General features: G+C 41.5%; 1 protein-coding gene across 7 annotated transcripts in view; it reads right to left on the bottom strand.

Moving 5' to 3' along the window:
- The window catches only part of LOC137376611 (homeobox-containing protein 1-like), a 28,826-nt gene that overhangs the window by 7,907 nt on the left and 2,469 nt on the right, over positions 1–18,450 (bottom strand). For 2 of the 7 annotated variants that reach the window (XM_068045493.1, XM_068045487.1), the window contains exons 2-8: positions 9,112–9,585; positions 8,306–8,391; positions 6,708–6,818; positions 5,757–5,910; positions 4,624–4,706; positions 3,522–3,617; positions 1,677–1,771 (exon numbers count right to left, since the gene is read on the bottom strand). In XM_068045493.1, the coding sequence (XP_067901594.1) occupies positions 1,677–1,771; positions 3,522–3,617; positions 4,624–4,706; positions 5,757–5,910; positions 6,708–6,818; positions 8,306–8,391; positions 9,112–9,575 (1,089 nt within the window). In that variant the 5' untranslated portion in view covers positions 9,576–9,585. The remainder of the gene's footprint in view (positions 1–1,676; positions 1,772–3,521; positions 3,618–4,623; positions 4,707–5,756; positions 5,911–6,707; positions 6,819–8,305; positions 8,392–9,111; positions 9,586–18,450) is intronic. The other 5 variants (XM_068045488.1, XM_068045490.1, XM_068045489.1 and 2 more) reach the window with 5 other exon arrangements.

The raw sequence follows: 18,450 nt of genomic DNA, 5'->3' as shown, positions 1-18,450 counted from the left end.
GAGAAACTTTAGAGTATTTATTTTCCTTATTGGCTTGGGTTTCGTTTTTTTTTGACTATCCCAAGAGATTACACGCTGGTGGGAAATGATGATCCAGCCATCATGGTGTGTGGGACAGGCTTGATGGGACAGCTGGTCTTTTCTTGGTCGTCAATTTCTTGTTTTCCCTTCTCAGAAAGACAACGGGCGGCGCAGTGGTTAGCACCGCAGCCTCACAGCTCCAGCGACCCGGGTTCAATTCTGGGTACTGCCTGTGTGGAGTTTGCAAGTTCTCCCTGTGTCTGCGTGGGTTTTCTCCGGGTGCTCCGGTTTCCTCCCACATGCCAAAGACTTGCAGGTTGATAGGTAAATTGGCCATTAGCAATTGCCCTTAGTATAGGTAGGTGGTAGGGAAATATAGGAACAGGTGGAGATGTGGTAGGAATATGTAATTAGTGTAGGATTGGTATAAATGGGTGGTTGATGGTCGACACAGACTCGGTGGGCTGAAGGGCCTGTTTCAGTGCTGTATCTCTAAAACTAAAACATTAGTGAACTTGTTGGAGTTCTTACAACTGTCTGTAGCTTTCATGATTATTGGTTTCTGGTGTTATCTCACAAATGTCTAGATTCAACTAACAACATAGTGTGGTGGGATATGAACTCATGACATTCATAAAACACTGGTTTGACCTCAGCTGGAGTTGTGTGTCCAATTTTGGCCACCACACTTCAGGAAGGATGCCGAGGCACTGGTGGGGGTTCAGAAGAGATTTAATGGAATGGTACCAGGGACTTCAGTGACGTGGAGAGAGTGGAGAAGCTGGGGTTGTTGTCCTTAGAGCAGAGAAAGTTAAGAGGAGATTTGATAGAAATGTTCAAAATCAAAAATGGTTTTGAAAGAGTGAATAAGGAGAAACAATTTCCACTGGCAGGAGGGTTGGTAAGCAGAGGACAGAGACTTTTAAGGTGATTGGTAAAAGAAACAGAAATGATGTGATAAAGCTTTTATTTTACACTGAGCTGTGATCTGGAACACACTGCCTGAAAGGGTGATGGAAACAGATTCAATTGTAACGTTCAAAAGAAAATTGGATGAATACTTGAAGGGAAAAATCTTTGGAGGGTTATGGGGAAAGAGTAGAGGGTGTGGGATCAGTTGGAAAGCTCCAACAAAGAGCTGGCAAGGCACAATGAGCTGAATAACCTCCTTCAGTGCTGTACAATTCTTTTATCTGTACCATATGTACAATACTACCATATGCTGTGCACATATGTCTGATGGGAGCAGGAACAGGCCTGGCTATAATGCCTTTTGTTAACAGCTTACTGTCTAAACGCATGTGTGAAAAATCTCTGTTCTGAAGAAGGGTCACTGACCTGAAACGTTAACTCTGCTTCTCTCTCCACCAATGCTGCCAGACCTGCTGAATATTTCCAGCATTTCTTGTTTATATTTCAGATTTCCAGCATCCGCAGTATTTTGCTTTTATTATGTGAAAAATGACCACCTGGGTCATACCAGAGGGTTGTCATTGCTCATGGAGCCCAATGCAAGTCAGGGCCTTCATGAGATGGGAAGATTTTTCTCATATATTTAAAAAAAAGGTCTGCAGTTAACTAGCAGAAAAAAGCAAGTATTTCTGAAGTACCCAAATGGGTTGACAATCTAACAGAATATAAAGAACAATCTCTACCTGCTCCAGGAAATCACTCCCATCGATATCATCACTATTGGAATGTCCACCTGGGCTTTGCACATCGATACCATGGGTTTCTAGGATTGCTGCTTCTTTGAAAAAGCAAAATTTTCCATAAGAAAATAATACCGCCACGCCAAAAATAAAATGTTACGCTTAGGGAGTTTTCCAGAAAGCCCCAAAGTTAGTTCCAATGTCTGCCACTTAATCTGATGGTGGGGGAGGCTGATTAGCTGAATGAAAATAAGCTAAGAGTGAGCAGCCACTAAAAACAAAAGCACCTCACACCCCTAGGTTGCTTTTACACTGTAGACACCATCTCAGGTGTTGCTGTGTACTGTGACCACAGTCAGCTGAGAGGGATCTTCACATGCGTGTCTGCAGAAGCATGCAGAGCACTGGTCTCCACTTTGTGTGTTTACTGGCATGTGACCTGAATCTATTGTCCCAATCATTGTCTGGATCAATAAACACATTTTACCACATCATTTAAATGCAATTGGAGAAAGCGCCCTTTAAACAAACCGTTGATGGGCTACTTAGACCAGTGGCAGCTGTTTGAAAACTGGCTTAAATGCAGGAAAATGGCAATTGCCATTAATTTTATTTGGATGGAAGGGAGGTAGGATAGAGCTACAATAATAAAACTCTCATCGTTCCCGTGATGGCAAGAGCAGAATGGCGCAAAGGGTTCCAGGAAATTGTGGCATAATTACTGCCCTATGTCATTTACACCACAATTTCCTGGAAAATCTCTGCCTTTGTGACAGCATATGCCATAAGCACGGCTTGCATTGTCAGGAAATTCTAAGGCAACATTTCCTTCTCTTGGTGGAGCAGCAGTAGGGATGATATAATTGGCGTCAGCTCCCCTGGACAAGGAGGAGGGTGACATGAATCAGTAAGGGTCCTCGTTCCTGACCGCTGTGTACATACTCATGATGGACAATGTGCAAATGTGAACATTGTATGGGGGCAGGACAAGCTCAGCTGTGATATCCCCTCTGGTTAGATAGCCTACCAAGAGTTAAAGACTAAGCTCACATGTGAAATGAAGTCACTTGGACAAGATACTGGATTGCAGCCACTCCCTGTAGAACCAGTGAAAGTCAGCATAGGTGACTTTGTAGGTGGGTGATGGAGTTGGGAATAGAGAAGAAAATTGCAGGAAATTTAATTTAATTTAACTAACCCTATTATCCATACTGTAAAAAAGGGGATAGAAGCACTACGGAGAGTGCAGAAAAGATTTACAAGGTTGATACCAGAACTAAGAGATTTCAGCAAAATTAGGAGACTTTGGGATGTTTCTCTTCAGAAAAGAGGAGAGCTGATAGAGGTCTTTGAAATTATGAATGGGTTGGACAGGATAGATGTGGAGCGAGTGTTTCCACATGTGGGAGAATCCGAAACTAGTGGCCATAAATACAAGATAGTTAGTAATAAATCCAACAGGGAAATAAGGAGAAATTTCTTTACTCAAAGCTGTTAGAATGTGGAACTCGGTAACACAGGAAGTGGTTAAGGCAAACAGCTTAGTTGCATTCAAAAGGAAATTAGACAAGCACATGACAGTGAAAGGAATAGAAAGACATGGTGAAAGGCTGAAATGAGGTAGATGGAATGGGAGGAGACTCATGTGGAGGATGAAAACCAGCAGAGACTAGTTGGGCGGAACAGCCTGTTTTTCTGCTGCATAATCTATGTAATTCTATTATATCTCCAAGTTAAAACAGAACCATGACATTATAACTTCCCTGGAATTTTGGGTGCAGATCAGATCAGGAGCTTTTGTTTCCGAGACACTCTTTTACTAAACCCTACCGTCTCCAACAACATTACCAATGTTCGCTCTCCTCTTGATCTCCTTCCTGCGATTGGCAAACCAGTTGTACACTTTCAGAGGGGTCACCCGCTCGGACTCTGTCAGCTTCCTACCTACAACAACAGGAAAATGTGTAACACAAGTTTCCAGGAAACAAGCAGCCACTTTCTAAATGTGAGGAAGGGAGAGGAAAGCTCTCTGCTGTAGTCTGGACCAGAACCGAAATGCACTGTTTTGCTGCAAAATTTATATCACAACAACATCTTGTATTCAGATAGCACCTTTAACAACAACTTAAACAGCCTCGTTAGTGTAATAAAATGTCCCAAGGCACTTCATCGGAGCGTTATAAACCATAATTAGACACCCAGCCACATTAGGAGATATTAGAACAGATGACCAAAAACTTGTTCAAAGAGGTAGGTTTTAATGAGCATCTTAAAGGAAGAGAGAAAGCTAGAGAGGTGGAGAGGTTTAGAGAGGCAATTCCAGAGCTTAGGGCCTAGACAGCTGAAATATAAGTCTCCCAGATGTCTCCAGCAGCAGCAGCTAACAGGTCTCTATGCAAAACAGTAATCTGCCTTTGCGTCACAGCCCTGTGTATTTTCCAGCATTTTCTGCTTTTATTTCCATATACATTTATATCGTGCCTTTTACAACCTCAGGACATCCAAAAGTGCTTTACAGCCAATGAAGTACTTTTGAAGTTTAGTAACTGCTGTAATTTGCATATAGCAAGGTTCCACAAACAGCAATGTGAGAATGACTTGATCTGATATTTGTTTTTGTGATGTTGATTGAGAGATAAAATTTGGCCAGGACACAGAGGATAACTCCCCTGCTCTTCATCGAAATAGTGGCATAGCATCTTTTACATCCACCTGAGAACACTGATGGAGCCTGGGTTTAACATCTCATCCAAAAATCGGCACCTCCGACAGTGCAGCACTCCCTCGGTATGCACTGGAGTGTCGATCTAGATTTCTGTGCTTAAGTCTCTGGAGTGGGACATGAGCCCACAACCTTCTGACTCAGAAGCAAGAGTGCTACCCACTGAGCCATAGCTAACACTATTTCTGAGGTCTAAAATGTTTTATTTCTTGACACACAACTCTTTACCTGGCTTTTGTATGACTGCATTGCAAGCATTTGAAATCTCTTCTCTCTTGGCTTCATCTGGGTATTGGTTGTCATTGAAGTAACTAAGTGAAGGAAAACAGGTTACAGATTCAATAGTACTACATCTTACGGCTAGACATAAAAAGAGGTTTATTTGCAACAGATCTCAATGTTGCAGTCATGAATGTGCACATTAGGTACAGATGGGAAGAGCTGGCACTTTAATGAACATCCTACAACAGGTTAAGGTTCAGAAGTGGGTTTCATAACTCAGCAGCTAATGTAGTCCTGGTGACCCACCATGCTCCTGACTCACATCCTTTTGAGAACTTCCTGGTCCAAGTGTTGTGAGTTAGTTGGATGTCGGAGTGGGAGAAACAGACACTGCTGCAGGGAGCTGGGGCTAAATCGGTGTCCAGTACAAGGTAAAGGGCTACTTTGCAATTTCCGTACAGCATAACTGAAATGAAGAGCTCACCGCATGAGGAACAAAGGGAATTCAGTGAAGTACAGCGTATTAAAGCAGTGCTGGGTGCCATTTTAAAGTTGCTTACGATAGATTTGACAGCAATTAATGTTATCTGCTGATGAAAGGTTTTGATGAAAGGTCACTGACCTGAAACGTTCACTCTGTTTCTCTCTCCACAGATGCTGCCTGACCCGCTGAGTATTTCCAGCATTTTCTGTTTTTATTCTAGGTGACCCATCCAGTTTTTTGAGGAGGGGGAGGGAGAGGGGTGGGTGAGGTAAGTAACTGTCCTTCATACAACTGTTAACCCTGATGTGTGGGCATAAACCCATCTCCTAATCCAATGTGGAACAATGCATTATTACAGCTACTAATGGACAAGTGCTCTCTGCACTTCTGCTGGCAAAAACCTCGGATGATGTGTTTGAACTCAGCCTGCAGCAACTGTTCAAGCATTTAATATCAGAGTGAAAGTCACTGACAGAAATAAGGACAACCCTAATACCCTACCATCACTTCTTGGCGGCCCACGATCTCAGCCACTTAGCAAAGCTCACACGCTATTGTACTGGATAATGTGCATGTGGTGTACATCAATGCAATGTCATCAAAGAATAACTGCAATGAAACAAAGAGCTCAGGGAACAGTGCTTTAAGCACGTACCTTTCCATGACAGTCAGGCACTCCTTCCGCCAGGTGAATCGGCTGCCCCTTCGGAGACGGAAGTTGCCTGACGTGGCACCAATGGGTGGCGTCGATTGTTTCCACTCTGGTTCCTCGGTGGTGGATGAGGCTGGCCTCATATTTAAGGTAACTCCTCCAAAAAAAGAAAAGGAAAGACACTTAACAATCAAAATATCAGCTCCAAGGACTGAAGAAAGATTTTTGAGCAAATTGGTTGCAAATTTCAAAATTTTGCAACTTTGGCTTTGACATTTCAGTTCTGGACTCTACCCCAGACCCATCCCTGTTTAAATGCAAAATATTGATCAAGAAGTCAGCCAATTGAAGCAATATTGAAAGCCAAGATATCCTCCTGGTTGTAGGGCCAAGGACAACTTTATCTCAATAACCATCTCCAACTCTAACTCACTGATTCCCAGGCCCTCAGCACTGGAACCTTTTGCCTCCCTAAGCTTTCCTTTCATGCAATAATCTACAGGGTCTTCATAGTCACTACATCTTTCTATACCTTGTCCTTTCCTCCTGGTCTTTTTCAATAATGGTGGTGTCCTGCATTCTGTATCTTGGCCCATCGCCTTAGTGGCTCAAAAATGAAAACTGATATCAAATACAAAAGCCCTGGGTTCATTCAAATGCTGGAGACTAGTGTTTCTATCCTAAGCTCAGAGCTGTCTGTAGACACTGACAAAAATCTGTATCTCTGTTTAGCATGGGAAAAGAAATCCACCTATATGTGAAATCTAGACCACTTTTACTGTTGTCAGCAGCCTAATCACTCCACATCCACATCTCTACTGCAGGTGAGTCCACCTCGGGAATAGGACTCATCTGAGGGCCCCTTCAGACCTAGACTGAGACTTGCAAGTCTGTGGTCCTGGCAATTCAGAGTTGATTTGAGTATTTTTTTAAAAAATGGGAGTTATCCAATACCTGGATTAATCTTTTCCAAGAGGTACCATCTGTACAATGTTCGTTTCTTGGGTTCACTCATGTCTAGTCCCTGCTGCAACAGCCACTGAGAAATGAAGCTTCGACTCATTCCTACAACCACAGAAAATGTGCGCCTGAGTTAATGCTGCACACACTTGAACAGGTGAGGGTTTTTGTTTGGTTAATGTACCTCCTCCTCTCCTAAAGACATCATCTCTTGACTAGGAATAGTCCTGTGGGACCCAGCGGCAACACTCTGGTACCTTATCTGAGTAACCATTGCTGTTGATTACCACCACTGTGTGAACCTACACAATCACTGTCTGCAGGCTGTTTGCCTGCAGAGGGCTTTGTAGCCAAGCTTGATCCTGTCCTGTCCTGACATCCACACGTTTTCCAGCTGGAGTCGGTGGGGAGGAATGAGCAGCAAGAAGCATGGATCATTCCTCCTTTCCTTAGCCGGGGGGCAGGTGGGCGGTTCTGCTGAGGCCAACTAGCAGCACCCCAACTGTTCTAGATCAGAAAGCCAGTTGGTGAAGGATGATACTAGAGCCAATCTTTACTTAGTCTCATATTTATTTACAGAGTGAAACATTACAAGCATACACCCCCTAACTCAACCACATCAGTTTCAGTAAGTGTCTCTTTATATGTGCTCAAGTAAAACCCCTTCACCTGCTTATATTTATACACAATTGATATATAATTAACACCAACTACTGAAGAAATGAATCCAGGAACGGCACAGCTATCTGATCTGGGCAGTATTTAGTTAGGAAGGGTTTGTTGGGTGATAAAGAGTGAATTAAAAGAGTAGTTAATTTATGTACAGCTTTTATCACATCAAAATGTTTCACACAATGAATTGTTTTTCAAGTGCAGTGATTACCGTTATGTAGGAAAATGTAACAGCCAATTGATACCAGCAATATCCCACATACAGCAATGAGATGAAAGACCAGCTAATATGTTTCAACAGTGACTGCACTTAAAACAATTTTCTTTTTAAATTTTCAGCTGTGAAGGACTTTTGGATATAAAATGGAGGTTTGTATGTTCTTCTGTTCTGCAAGGGCTGCCTTTCAGTTGGCTACCCAGAGGGCCAATGGCCAACATACACCCACTATGGCTCTGTATCTCATATTCTGTAGCCACATAAATATAAAGGAATTTTAAAATTATAACCTAATTTCTAAGGAAGTCCTCGAGTGTTTTTCTAGCCACGATGCTAATAAACTTGCTAATAACGCTCTGTAATTGGCAGGACATCCCTTAGATGATGGACTTTCTCCATCCTAGTGATGTTTTTAACTGCCTGGATTCTCTTCACCGCTTGATCCTGTTCTCCATGCTTCTGTTAACTGGACAAAGCAAGAGAGTGAGCTTTTTTTTTTTGAAAACAAAGTTTGCTGGGAAGTTACAATTAACCAAGCAGGTGCATGTTAATTGGGAAAATTTACACAGACTGTCAAAGATCTAACCTGTTTACAATGTTATGTTCAATACATAATGTTGGCTCGACAGTTCAAGAGTTTTGTGTATTATTCTTTTTAAAAGTACATCAACCTCAAGCACAGGTTGGCCAGCTGCCTCCTCACCTGTGACCTGGCCCACGATAGTCTGGGAAATCATCCGATTAGAAAGAAAGCTCTTTATCTCTTCTTTAACAGCAGTGCTGTCCCTCCTACAGAATGTAAACAAGAGGGGGGAAAAATAACATTAAAGGCTTCTCGGAAACATTTTTAAGTTTCGGAGTTTGAATTCCTTTCCACCTCTATTTCCAAACAAGGCGGGGGCTGGTCGATCAACCCATTAAAACAGATACCTTGTTATTCGTCAAATGAGAGACTTTTCCACCACATAAAGACAGGGGCAGCAGTTCGTAACAGTGTGAGCATCCCCATGTTTAAATCCTCACAACACTCACTTTTCCATTCAACCCTTATGTTTTAAAAATAAATTATTTTCATCTGATCTCTTCAGGTGCCTTGCAGGCTAGTTAGCATTTCACCAATACTCAAGTGATTCCCATCAGGTACTGGGAGATGTACCAATGACTCCACCATCCAGACACAAGCCAGATTTGAGAGGATAGAATCTACTGTCGTCCTGCACAGTGTTTAAGTGGAACTGTACACATCCATTGCACTGATATCCCAGTGATGGTACTACATAGGAACAGGAGGAGGCCATTCAGCTCCTCGAGCCTGTTCTGCCATTGAATGAGATCATGGCTGATCTGTATCTTAACTGCATTTATCTGCTGTGATTCCATATACCTCAATACCCTTGGCTAGCAAAAATCTATCACAATCAGATTAAAAATGAAGGTGCTGCTTACCTTACTAGCTTCTTGTGTATTCTACCTCAACAACAAAATAATCTAATAGGCATTTCAACTAACCTCATGAGCTCCTCAACCTTTTCTTCTAGGTCTGTCTCCTCTTCCATTGCATGAAAATTACATGTCCTCTGGCTGTTGTTACTGTGGAAACGGCTGGGTGACAGCCTGCCGTTAACCACTGGCAATTTCTCGTGGTTAACACTCTCCCGTCCGTTCAGGTTAGTGCTGCATGGCGGAGGGGAGGTGTCGTAGCTGTTACTTGGAGATGGTGACGCGCCGCTGTACTGGGTCTGTGTGGCAGCTGTGACTGTTGAGGACGAAGCAGGGAAGTTGTTGCTGTTGCCATAGGAACTGTTACTGTAGCTATGCCGCTTGTCAAATTTCTCAGTGTGCTCCTGGTCCAGCCGGTCCAAGGTCTCCAGCGCGTGGATTATATCACGCTTTGTCATTCCGCTCCGTCGGAGTCGCTGCAGCAAGTCAATCTGTTCGATTGTAAACCGAGGCTCGTATGTGTGGTGTGACATTGTGTTACAGCTGCACGGAACACAGAAAAAAGGCATTTACTAAATCCTCGATGGTAAACAGACAGGTCAATGTTATTACCCTCCAAAAATGGATCATTTGTTCTCCACTATCCTGCCTAGTCCTTTTTATTCCATTAAAAAGTGGCTCAATTAACTTTAACGACTGAAAGTCATCATCAGTGCTCAAGAGTGATCATTGAGTTTATCGAGCACTAATGCTACAAAAGGAAAAAAATCATCATCACTTGGGCCCAACTGTTTGTATGTTGTGCTGCTAAACTTGTGTGATACTCTTAATTCAATATTACAAACTGCTTCCACTGTGTGATAGACCTGTTACTACCAGCAATTCACCCGTGTTAAAAAACACTTCTTAACGTAACACAAATTTAGAAGGCCAAAATGCAGAACTGGTGTTTTTTAGTATACATACAGATATACTATGAGCATTTCCTTGCAGCCAAATCCTGGTGACAATTGTTGGGAATGCTAGCAGAAAAGGTTGTATTAGAAAATCTATTTCATGGTAAAGACACCACATTGTATCAAACAGACAACTTTCCCAGAATCTGCTGGCAACAGCTTTCTGGAAAAGGGACAAAAATCAGTCCAAATCTCCAAGCCCCCTTGCGAGGTTGGTATCATTGTTGTCATGAAGATAGTTGTTCTGTTATTGGCACACTCCCTAAGCCACCAATTCCAACCCTCTCGCTGGTAACTATCTGAAGCTGAACGAGACTGTTCACAACCTAGGTGTCATATCTGACCCAGAGATGAACTTTCAACTACACTGTAACGAAGACTGCCTATTTCCACCTCCGTAATATCACCGACTCCACCTCTGTCTCAGCTTTCTGCTGCTGAACCCCTCATCCATGCCTTCGTTATCTCCAGACTTGACTATTCGAATGCACTCCTGGACAGCCTCCCACATACTACCCTCAATAACCTTGAGGTCATCCAAAATTATGCTGCCCATAACCTAACACCAAATCCTGTTCACCCATCACTCCTGACCTCACTGACCTACACTGGCTCCCGGTTAAGCAACGCTTAATTTTAAAATTCTCATCCTCGTTTTCAAATCCCTCCAAGGCCTCACCTCTCCCTATCTCTGTTATCTCCTCCAGCCCTATAACTCTCCAAGATATCTGCGCTCCCCTAATTCTGGCCTCGAGCATCCCCTATTTTAATTGCTCTACCACTGGTAGCCGGGCCTCAGCTGCCTAGGCCCTAAGCTCTGGAATACCCCTCTTAAACCTCTCCAGCTCTCTTTCCTCCATTTAAGGCACTCCTTAAAACCTACCTCTTTGACAAGCATTTGATCATCTGACCTAATATCTCATGTGGTTTAGTGTAATCTTTGGTTTTATAACGCCTCTGTGAAGCGCCTTGGGATGTTTTATTGTGTTAAAGCTGCTATATAAAAACAAGTTGTTGTTGTTAAGTCCATCTGTTTTGATAGCTGCATGTTTATCTTTTCTGTATGTCTAAGGAGACAGGACAGTTCTTATGATGATATGGAACTTACACCCATTAATACCAAATCTATGGAATGATGAGTTCATTATTGTTAGTTAGATTCAGGCTAAAGTTCACAGAATGCAGGAAATGATATAACTGAGGGATGAAAATGAGACCATTGCAGCGCAAAGTTAGGAAGACCCTGTAATTGAGCACTGCAACTGGAACGCGAGGTCTCCAACAGCCTTCGCATCATTATGTGTGCTGTATCATTTCCTCAAGTCTTTATACAAAAGACTCTACATCTACAACTCTCATTCATTGCACAAAGACAACAGCTCCAAGCTGGTCTCTAGCATAATTCATCAACAATAACATTTTTTAAAATCCAATTATTAAAATTACTTAAATAACTTACATATAAAGAGGCCCCACCAGGTCATGTCAGTATTTAATCTCCATGCAAGCAAATAGTCCTAATCGCATTTTCCTTCATCCATTTATTTAATCTGCTCTTGAAAGTTGACAGTTTCTGCCTCAACTATTAATCCTGCAAGTGAATTCCACAGCCACAGAAAATGTGTGTGAAGAGGTCGTCTGTTCTAAACCTTTTACATTTATTGTATGTATGGCCCCTTGCTCTGGATCTCTCAACAACTACAGACAGTTTGCTTCTATCTTTCCTGTCCCAAATTTCATAATTTTAAACACTTCTACCACATCACCTGTAATCTGTTGTTAAAGCGCCAGTTTTTCAAACTGGTTTTTGTATTTGCATTTCGTCATAACAAGCAGCATCCTACTCAATCTGCATTGTACCCTCTCTAAAGCCTCAATATCCTTCCCATAGTTTAGAGCCCAATACAGCAGTGTTCTAACTGAGGTTTTAGAGTTTTTGTTAATAGCTCATCTTTGCTTTTATTCTATACCTACTGATAAAGCTGCATTAAAAAAGGAATAGAATTTTATCTATCTGCCTTTAATAGCCTATGAACCAATCCCCCCAAAAAATCCCTCTGCACTTCAGCAGCACTAAGCATATGTAGATTCAGAATATAATTATTCTCTGCTTTTTCTCTACTTAACCGTATTCACCTCACATTTAGTGACACTAAATTCCATCTGCCACTTTTTTTTTTAAACCTATTCCTCCACCTTATCAATATCCCCCTTGCAGCTGCCTTTGGTCTTTTGAAGAATTAATTCCAGCTTCTATTTTTGGTATCATCTGCAAATTCCGACACCAATCTGTCTGGGCCTATATCTCAACCATTGATAAACACAATGAACAGAAATGGCACCAGAACTGAACACTGCAGCACATCACTACCCACTTCCAAGGGGTCTTTTTATCCCTTCTAACCAATTTTTAATCCATTCTCCTAACCTCCTCCTAAATCCATAACTTTTTTCTAACAATTGCCCAAGCAACACCTTGTCAAAACATTTCCTAAAGTCCACGTACACAACAACCACCGCTCGTCTGCTATGTCCTGCAAGTATTCTACGAGGTTTGTCAAGCATGAACATCCCTTTTGAAAGCTGTGCTGAGTACTTCTATTTTCTCTTTATTTAGATGCGTGGCAATTTCATCTTTAATTAGAGACACTAAGATTTTCCCTAAATAATTGGGCTGTAATTATTTAGATTAGCACCGTTTCCCTTTTTAAAAATGGGTACAGCACTGGCAACTCTCCAGTCTTCCAGCACACAAAGATCACTTTGAGGGCCTCTGCAATTTCCTCCCTTAGGGTACCAGAATACATTCCACTGGGCCTTGCCAAATCCACTTCCTTCAGCCTAATGAATCCATCTACTTTTTTTTTAAATCTTTCATAATATCACTCAGCTTGCTCTCAACCAATTCAGGATTCACTGCCACTGACAAATTCTTTACTATAGACCAAAATAAATAATTTATTAGGTAGCTCGCCTGTTTTTGATCATCTGCAAATTGCCAATCCTGTCCTCTCAGGGGTCCCACCTCACTCTTACTAATTCTCTATCTACTGTGCCCTCTTGGTTTTCCTATCCCACTCTTTGTAGTGTATTATAATCCTAGCCCCTTTTTGGGGCTATCCCAGATCTGGCACACTTCTCAGATGATCACCCTCACTTAAGGTTGATAAAGATAGATCCCAAAGACACTTGAATGTGTCTGAAGGACTGATCTAACTCCCCCTAAAGGAAAGGAACCAGCTGAGAATATTACTGTCCTCCAGATAGCTTCAACACGTTTCAACCAGATTATAATAACCCAGATATTTTGAGGGTATGGGAATCTCTCCTCAGTGATGTACTTCCCTACCAAAGAGTGTACGGAGACAGATTCACGAGTTAGCAATATAGAAGACTATGTGAGACAATATAAATTCTAAGTTATATAAATGTTTATCAAAGAACTGAACATGCAATTCACAGTTGGTGAGACAGTCAATTGCAACGTTAATAGTTTTGGGAAAGACAGAAAGTACAATCTTGTTTCTAAAAGAGAATCCAATTTTTAAATCTAAATATCGTTATAGTAAAACATTTAAGTATGATATCCTTCAATTATTAAAGGAACATTTGCCTTAAATCCCCAAGTAGACTATATAGTTAGCAAGATAGTTCTCCCCTTAACTGGGACAGAAGTATCATCGCCTCATCCCAATAATTGTACCTTTACCATGAGAGACGTTAGAGTGTGTCCAACAAATCTAAAAATGCAATATGTGCTTACAATATTTCTGTTTTCCAAGTTCCATAACTAATTTCTTAGGTATGGGGGTGTTACCTTGACTGCAAGTAAGTTTGTCCCCCTTTATTTCCCAAATAATGTTGTATAACTGTTAATTTCTAGGTAAGATACACTCTCTTTGATTCCTAAGAAAGGTTGTACAAACTTAATTTCTAGATAAAGTCCAAATCTCTTTGATTTCTAAGAAAGCCAGTCTGCATGCGTTGTGATGGTCAATTTGTCATTCTTCATCTAACTGTGTTTCAAGATTATTATTCAGTTTTTGGATTTGGTTAGTTAGGTCAAAAATTCACTTGACTGTGGTTTAGGGCTGTCAGCATAAAACCATCTCATCAACTATTACACTATGGTAGCTTGTGTGAGTTTTCAAAACTGTTATCAATGTTTTACTGTGTGATGAGGTTTATAGAGTTATGGTTTGTGACATTGGAAGCTGATCCTTCTTATCAGAACACAGTGAGACAGTGGCGTAGTGGGAATATCACTGAACTAGTAAACCAGAGGCCAGGCTAATGCCCTGGGAACATGGGTTCAAATCCCATCATAGCTGCTGCTAGAATTTAATTTGCAATAAAAATCTGGAATTGAAAGCTAGTCTGAATGGAAATGCTGCCGTGAAACTATCAATTGGTGTAAAAACCCATCAGGTTCACTAATATCCTTTAGAGAAGGAAATCTGCCATCCTTACCTGGTCTAGTCTACATGTGATTCCAGATCCACAGCAATCTGTTGACTCTTAACTGCCCTCTGAAATGGCTGAGCAAGCCACTTAGTTGTCAAGGGCAATTAGGAATGGGCAATAAATGCTGGCCTGGCCAGCAACGCCCACATCCCATGAAAGAATAAAAAAAAGCTGTCTTTATGTTCTAAGATGAGGCAAGTTTTTTCACTAAGGCTTTTAGTTTTTTAAAATTCATTCATGAGATGTAGACGTCGCTGGCCAGGCCAGCATTTATTGCCTATCCCTAATTGCTTTTGAGAAGGTGGTGGTGAGCTGCCTTCTTGAACTGTTGCAGCCCATGTGGGGTAGGTACACCCACAGTGCTGTTAGGAAGGGAGTTCCAGGATTTTGACCCACCGACAGTGAAGGAACGGCGATATAGTTCCAAGTCAGGATGGTGTGTGACTTGGAGGGGAACTTACAGGTGGTGGTGTTCCCGTGCATTTGCTGCCCTTGTCCTTCTAGTTGGTAGAGGTCGCGGGTTTGGAAGGTGCTGTCAAAGGAGCCTTGGTGCGTTGCTGCAGTGCATCTTTTAGATGGTACCCACTGCTGCCACTGTGCATCGGGGGGTGGAGGGAGTGAATGTTTGTAGATGGGGTGCCAATCAAGCGAGCTGCTTTTTCCTGGATGGTGTTGAGCTTCTTGAGTGTTATTGGAGCTGCACCCATCCAGGCAAGTGGAGAATATTCCATCACACTCCTTCCTGACTTGTGCCTTGTAGATGGCTTTGGGGAGTCAGGATGTGAGTTACTCGCCGCAGGATTCCTAGCCTCTGACCCTCCACCTCTACCAACGAGTATTATAGAGATGAACCTTTTTGGCCATTTAGGAAGATGAACCCTTTCTAAAACTGTTTAACCCCTCATTCATAAGGAAATAATTTTTTTTTTACCTTCTAATCCCTCATTATGGCCGGATTCCTTCACATCTTAACCTCATATTTTCATGTTCTCCTTTAGTTTTCTCAATATTCTTCTTGCAGCCTCTCTTTTTCTAACTTTAATTGGTTTTCAATATTATTTATTTTATCAAAGCCACCCTTAAAGTGCAAATAGTTTCCTTTAAAAAAATATGAATCTGAATTTTACAAACTCTTTCTCTAAAAGGAAATCCCACTGTTACTCTACGGTGCTGTGTGCCAATTTCTCTTCAAACCACAGTGAGTGTGCTCATCTTTCTAAAATCTGCCGTAATCCAATCTGATGTTCTAGGTTTTGCACTGACTTTTTCCCTTTCTAGTTGAATCTAGAACTTTATTGTATTGGCTCGCTATTTACAAAGTGCTCGTCCACATTCAGCTCATCTCCCTGATCTATTTCATTACCCAAAGCTAGATCTACAACAGGACCACTAATATACTGCTTGAGAAAGGAATCTTTTATACATTTTAGAATTCTATTCCTATTTTCTCCACTTACTGCCTCATTCTGTCCTAATAGATAAGTGGGTAATTAAAATCTCCCACAACATTAACCCTGTCATTCTTGCTCATTTCTCTAGTCTGACTGCAGAGTTCCTCTTACAGTTCCTTCCCACAATTTGGAGATCTGCAGTAACTATCCACACAATAGAACCTTTAAATATCAGCTTTAGGGCTCAGTATCTTCCTTAGGGTCTGTGGATGCATCCTGTTAGGTTCTGGCACTTTGTAATAAGTTCTTTTAAAAAAATAAAAATAAATCTTTCAGCTCCAACCTTATTGAATCTGCCTGTATCCTTTACTTTGTCTATATCAGTCCTCTCTACGTCATTCATTTCCTTTTTTTTTTACAGCCACTCCAGCTCCTTTGTGATCTTTTCTATTGCTCCTAAATATATTAGATCTCAATGGGTTTATTTTTCACTTCTTGCCAATTTGCAGATGGGCTCTGTTATTGCAATTGAGTCTAGATCTTCATGTAAATTAATTTCTCCCACTTTGTTTCCCTCACTCTGTGCATTGCAATATTTTAATTGCCTTTGTTTTGCTAATCTTTCCAACAGTCCACACCTGTTCCCATGATTTTTGTCTAGGTGCCCCTTGCACTTACTTCAGTCTTTTCTCCATTCAGCATATGGCTGGGGAAGCAGTCCTGAGATTGTCACCTGTTAAGTCCTATTCTTCCTAAAACTTGTTTCCTGATCATTTAAATTCATACTTTTTTTTATCTTTGGCTCCCACATGAACCATGATGTTGCTCTCCCTCCCCATGTAAATTTTTTTCCGGGTTACATAATATGTCCCTTATCCCAGTACTTCAGATGCAACGAAGTATCCAGGGCTATTGGACTGTATGGTAAATATTGCCCCAACCCCTCGAATGACTGCATTTGTAACTGTTTTGCTCATGCTCCTTCCTGGAACCATCTCTTGTATATTGGTGCCACTGATATTTATTTGATTGTTCTGCCCAGTCATTCTTCCCACAGGAAGCTCCAAAGATGTCTGAGAGCACTACAGACAGAGAGGATAAACACAAACAGTAATTTCACTGAGAAACAACAGCTCTAGCAGTTGGTTCTTCAGTGCATGTACAGTGGAAAATGGGCTTTGCACATCCAGTAGAAACGCCACAAAACTCTCAAGCATCTTAAAGTGCTTTACATAAAATGAGTTTTTTTGTGTCGTGATTGTTACGTCGGCAAATAGGGAGGGCATTTTAGGGACAAAGTTCCACAAAGAGGACATGATTGACTAATTTGCTTTGACGGTGTTGGCAAGGGGATTCCCCGTTCTGATTGCAACTGCTGAAAACTGCACATGACAACAGGAATGAGTTCAGCTGTCCTGCCCCTATGGGCACATAGCTTGCTGACACGTTTTTCAAGCTCACAATTGAAAGACAACCACTGGACAAAGTACTGGAAGTCTGCTGGCATCTGTGCCCAACACTAGTGTTCTTGACAGAGAGAAAAATGGAAAGAGAAAATCAGTCAAGATACTAAATCAGCTAGTGTTGACATCTCCAGCATTCTGTATATAAAGGAACTTCCTTCACAAGGTTCAATTCTTATCTGAGAAATCATTTCCATATCTTAAATGCAAACAAGGATATTCAGATAGGCCAGGGTGAAATAAGGCACGGTGGGAGGAAGTTCATGTGCAGCATTAACACTGGCACAATGGGCTTAATGCCCTGTTTCTGTGCTCTAAATTTTATGTAAAATCACTGCACCAAATGTTAAGACTTAATAATACACTGGAAACCATATTTCAGTCGGCTAATGGCAAACTGAAGCAGCAGACAACCTGCTAAACTCACCACCACAAGCCCACAAATCAGAGATTCTAATCCTACAAGCATCTCGCAGACAAGACCAAACAATAACTATGGGCTTTGCCTGCACCGGACTGAGTAATTAAGGAGAGGCCAAACCCAGGATTCAGCTGACAGCGCTAAAAGAAAAATGCTAAAGGTTGAAAACTTGAAATAAAAACAGAAATAGCAGCATCTGAAGACAGATTCCTCCTTTACCCATCTTTAGTGGATTCAGCTACTTCATTGCAGCTCTCAGGGATATAAAAGATCCCATGGCACTATTTAAAGAGTGGATGAGTTCCCCTGTTGTTCTGGCCAACATTTCTCTTCCCACTAACGCAATTAAAAATAGCTATTTGTCACATTTGTGGTTTGTGAGATCTTGCTGTGCACATACTGATTACCACATTTGCTGATAAAATAACGGTGACTATACTTCCAAAGTATATTGCTGTGAAGTGCTTTGGAACATCTTGAGAACATGAAAGGTGCCAGGCTTTGCATTCTCCCAAACAACATTTGACAAATTTCTAATTGAAAGACTACTAGTTCAACTACAATACATGGAAACCCTGAGAAACTGGATAAGAAACTGGACAAAAAGATAGGAAATAATGTACTCCTAAGAGGCATAGTGCTACATTGGAGGAAGTAAAAACTGGTTACAGAAATCTTTGCTTTGACCCGATATTGGAGCGGCAAAGGAACAA

This window comes from Heterodontus francisci, chromosome 13, assembly GCF_036365525.1.
Source record: "Heterodontus francisci isolate sHetFra1 chromosome 13, sHetFra1.hap1, whole genome shotgun sequence".
NCBI classification, from domain to species: domain Eukaryota; kingdom Metazoa; phylum Chordata; class Chondrichthyes; order Heterodontiformes; family Heterodontidae; genus Heterodontus; species Heterodontus francisci.
The sequence above is the reverse complement of the archived record's forward strand: the minus strand, read 5'-3'. Positions and strand labels throughout refer to the sequence as shown.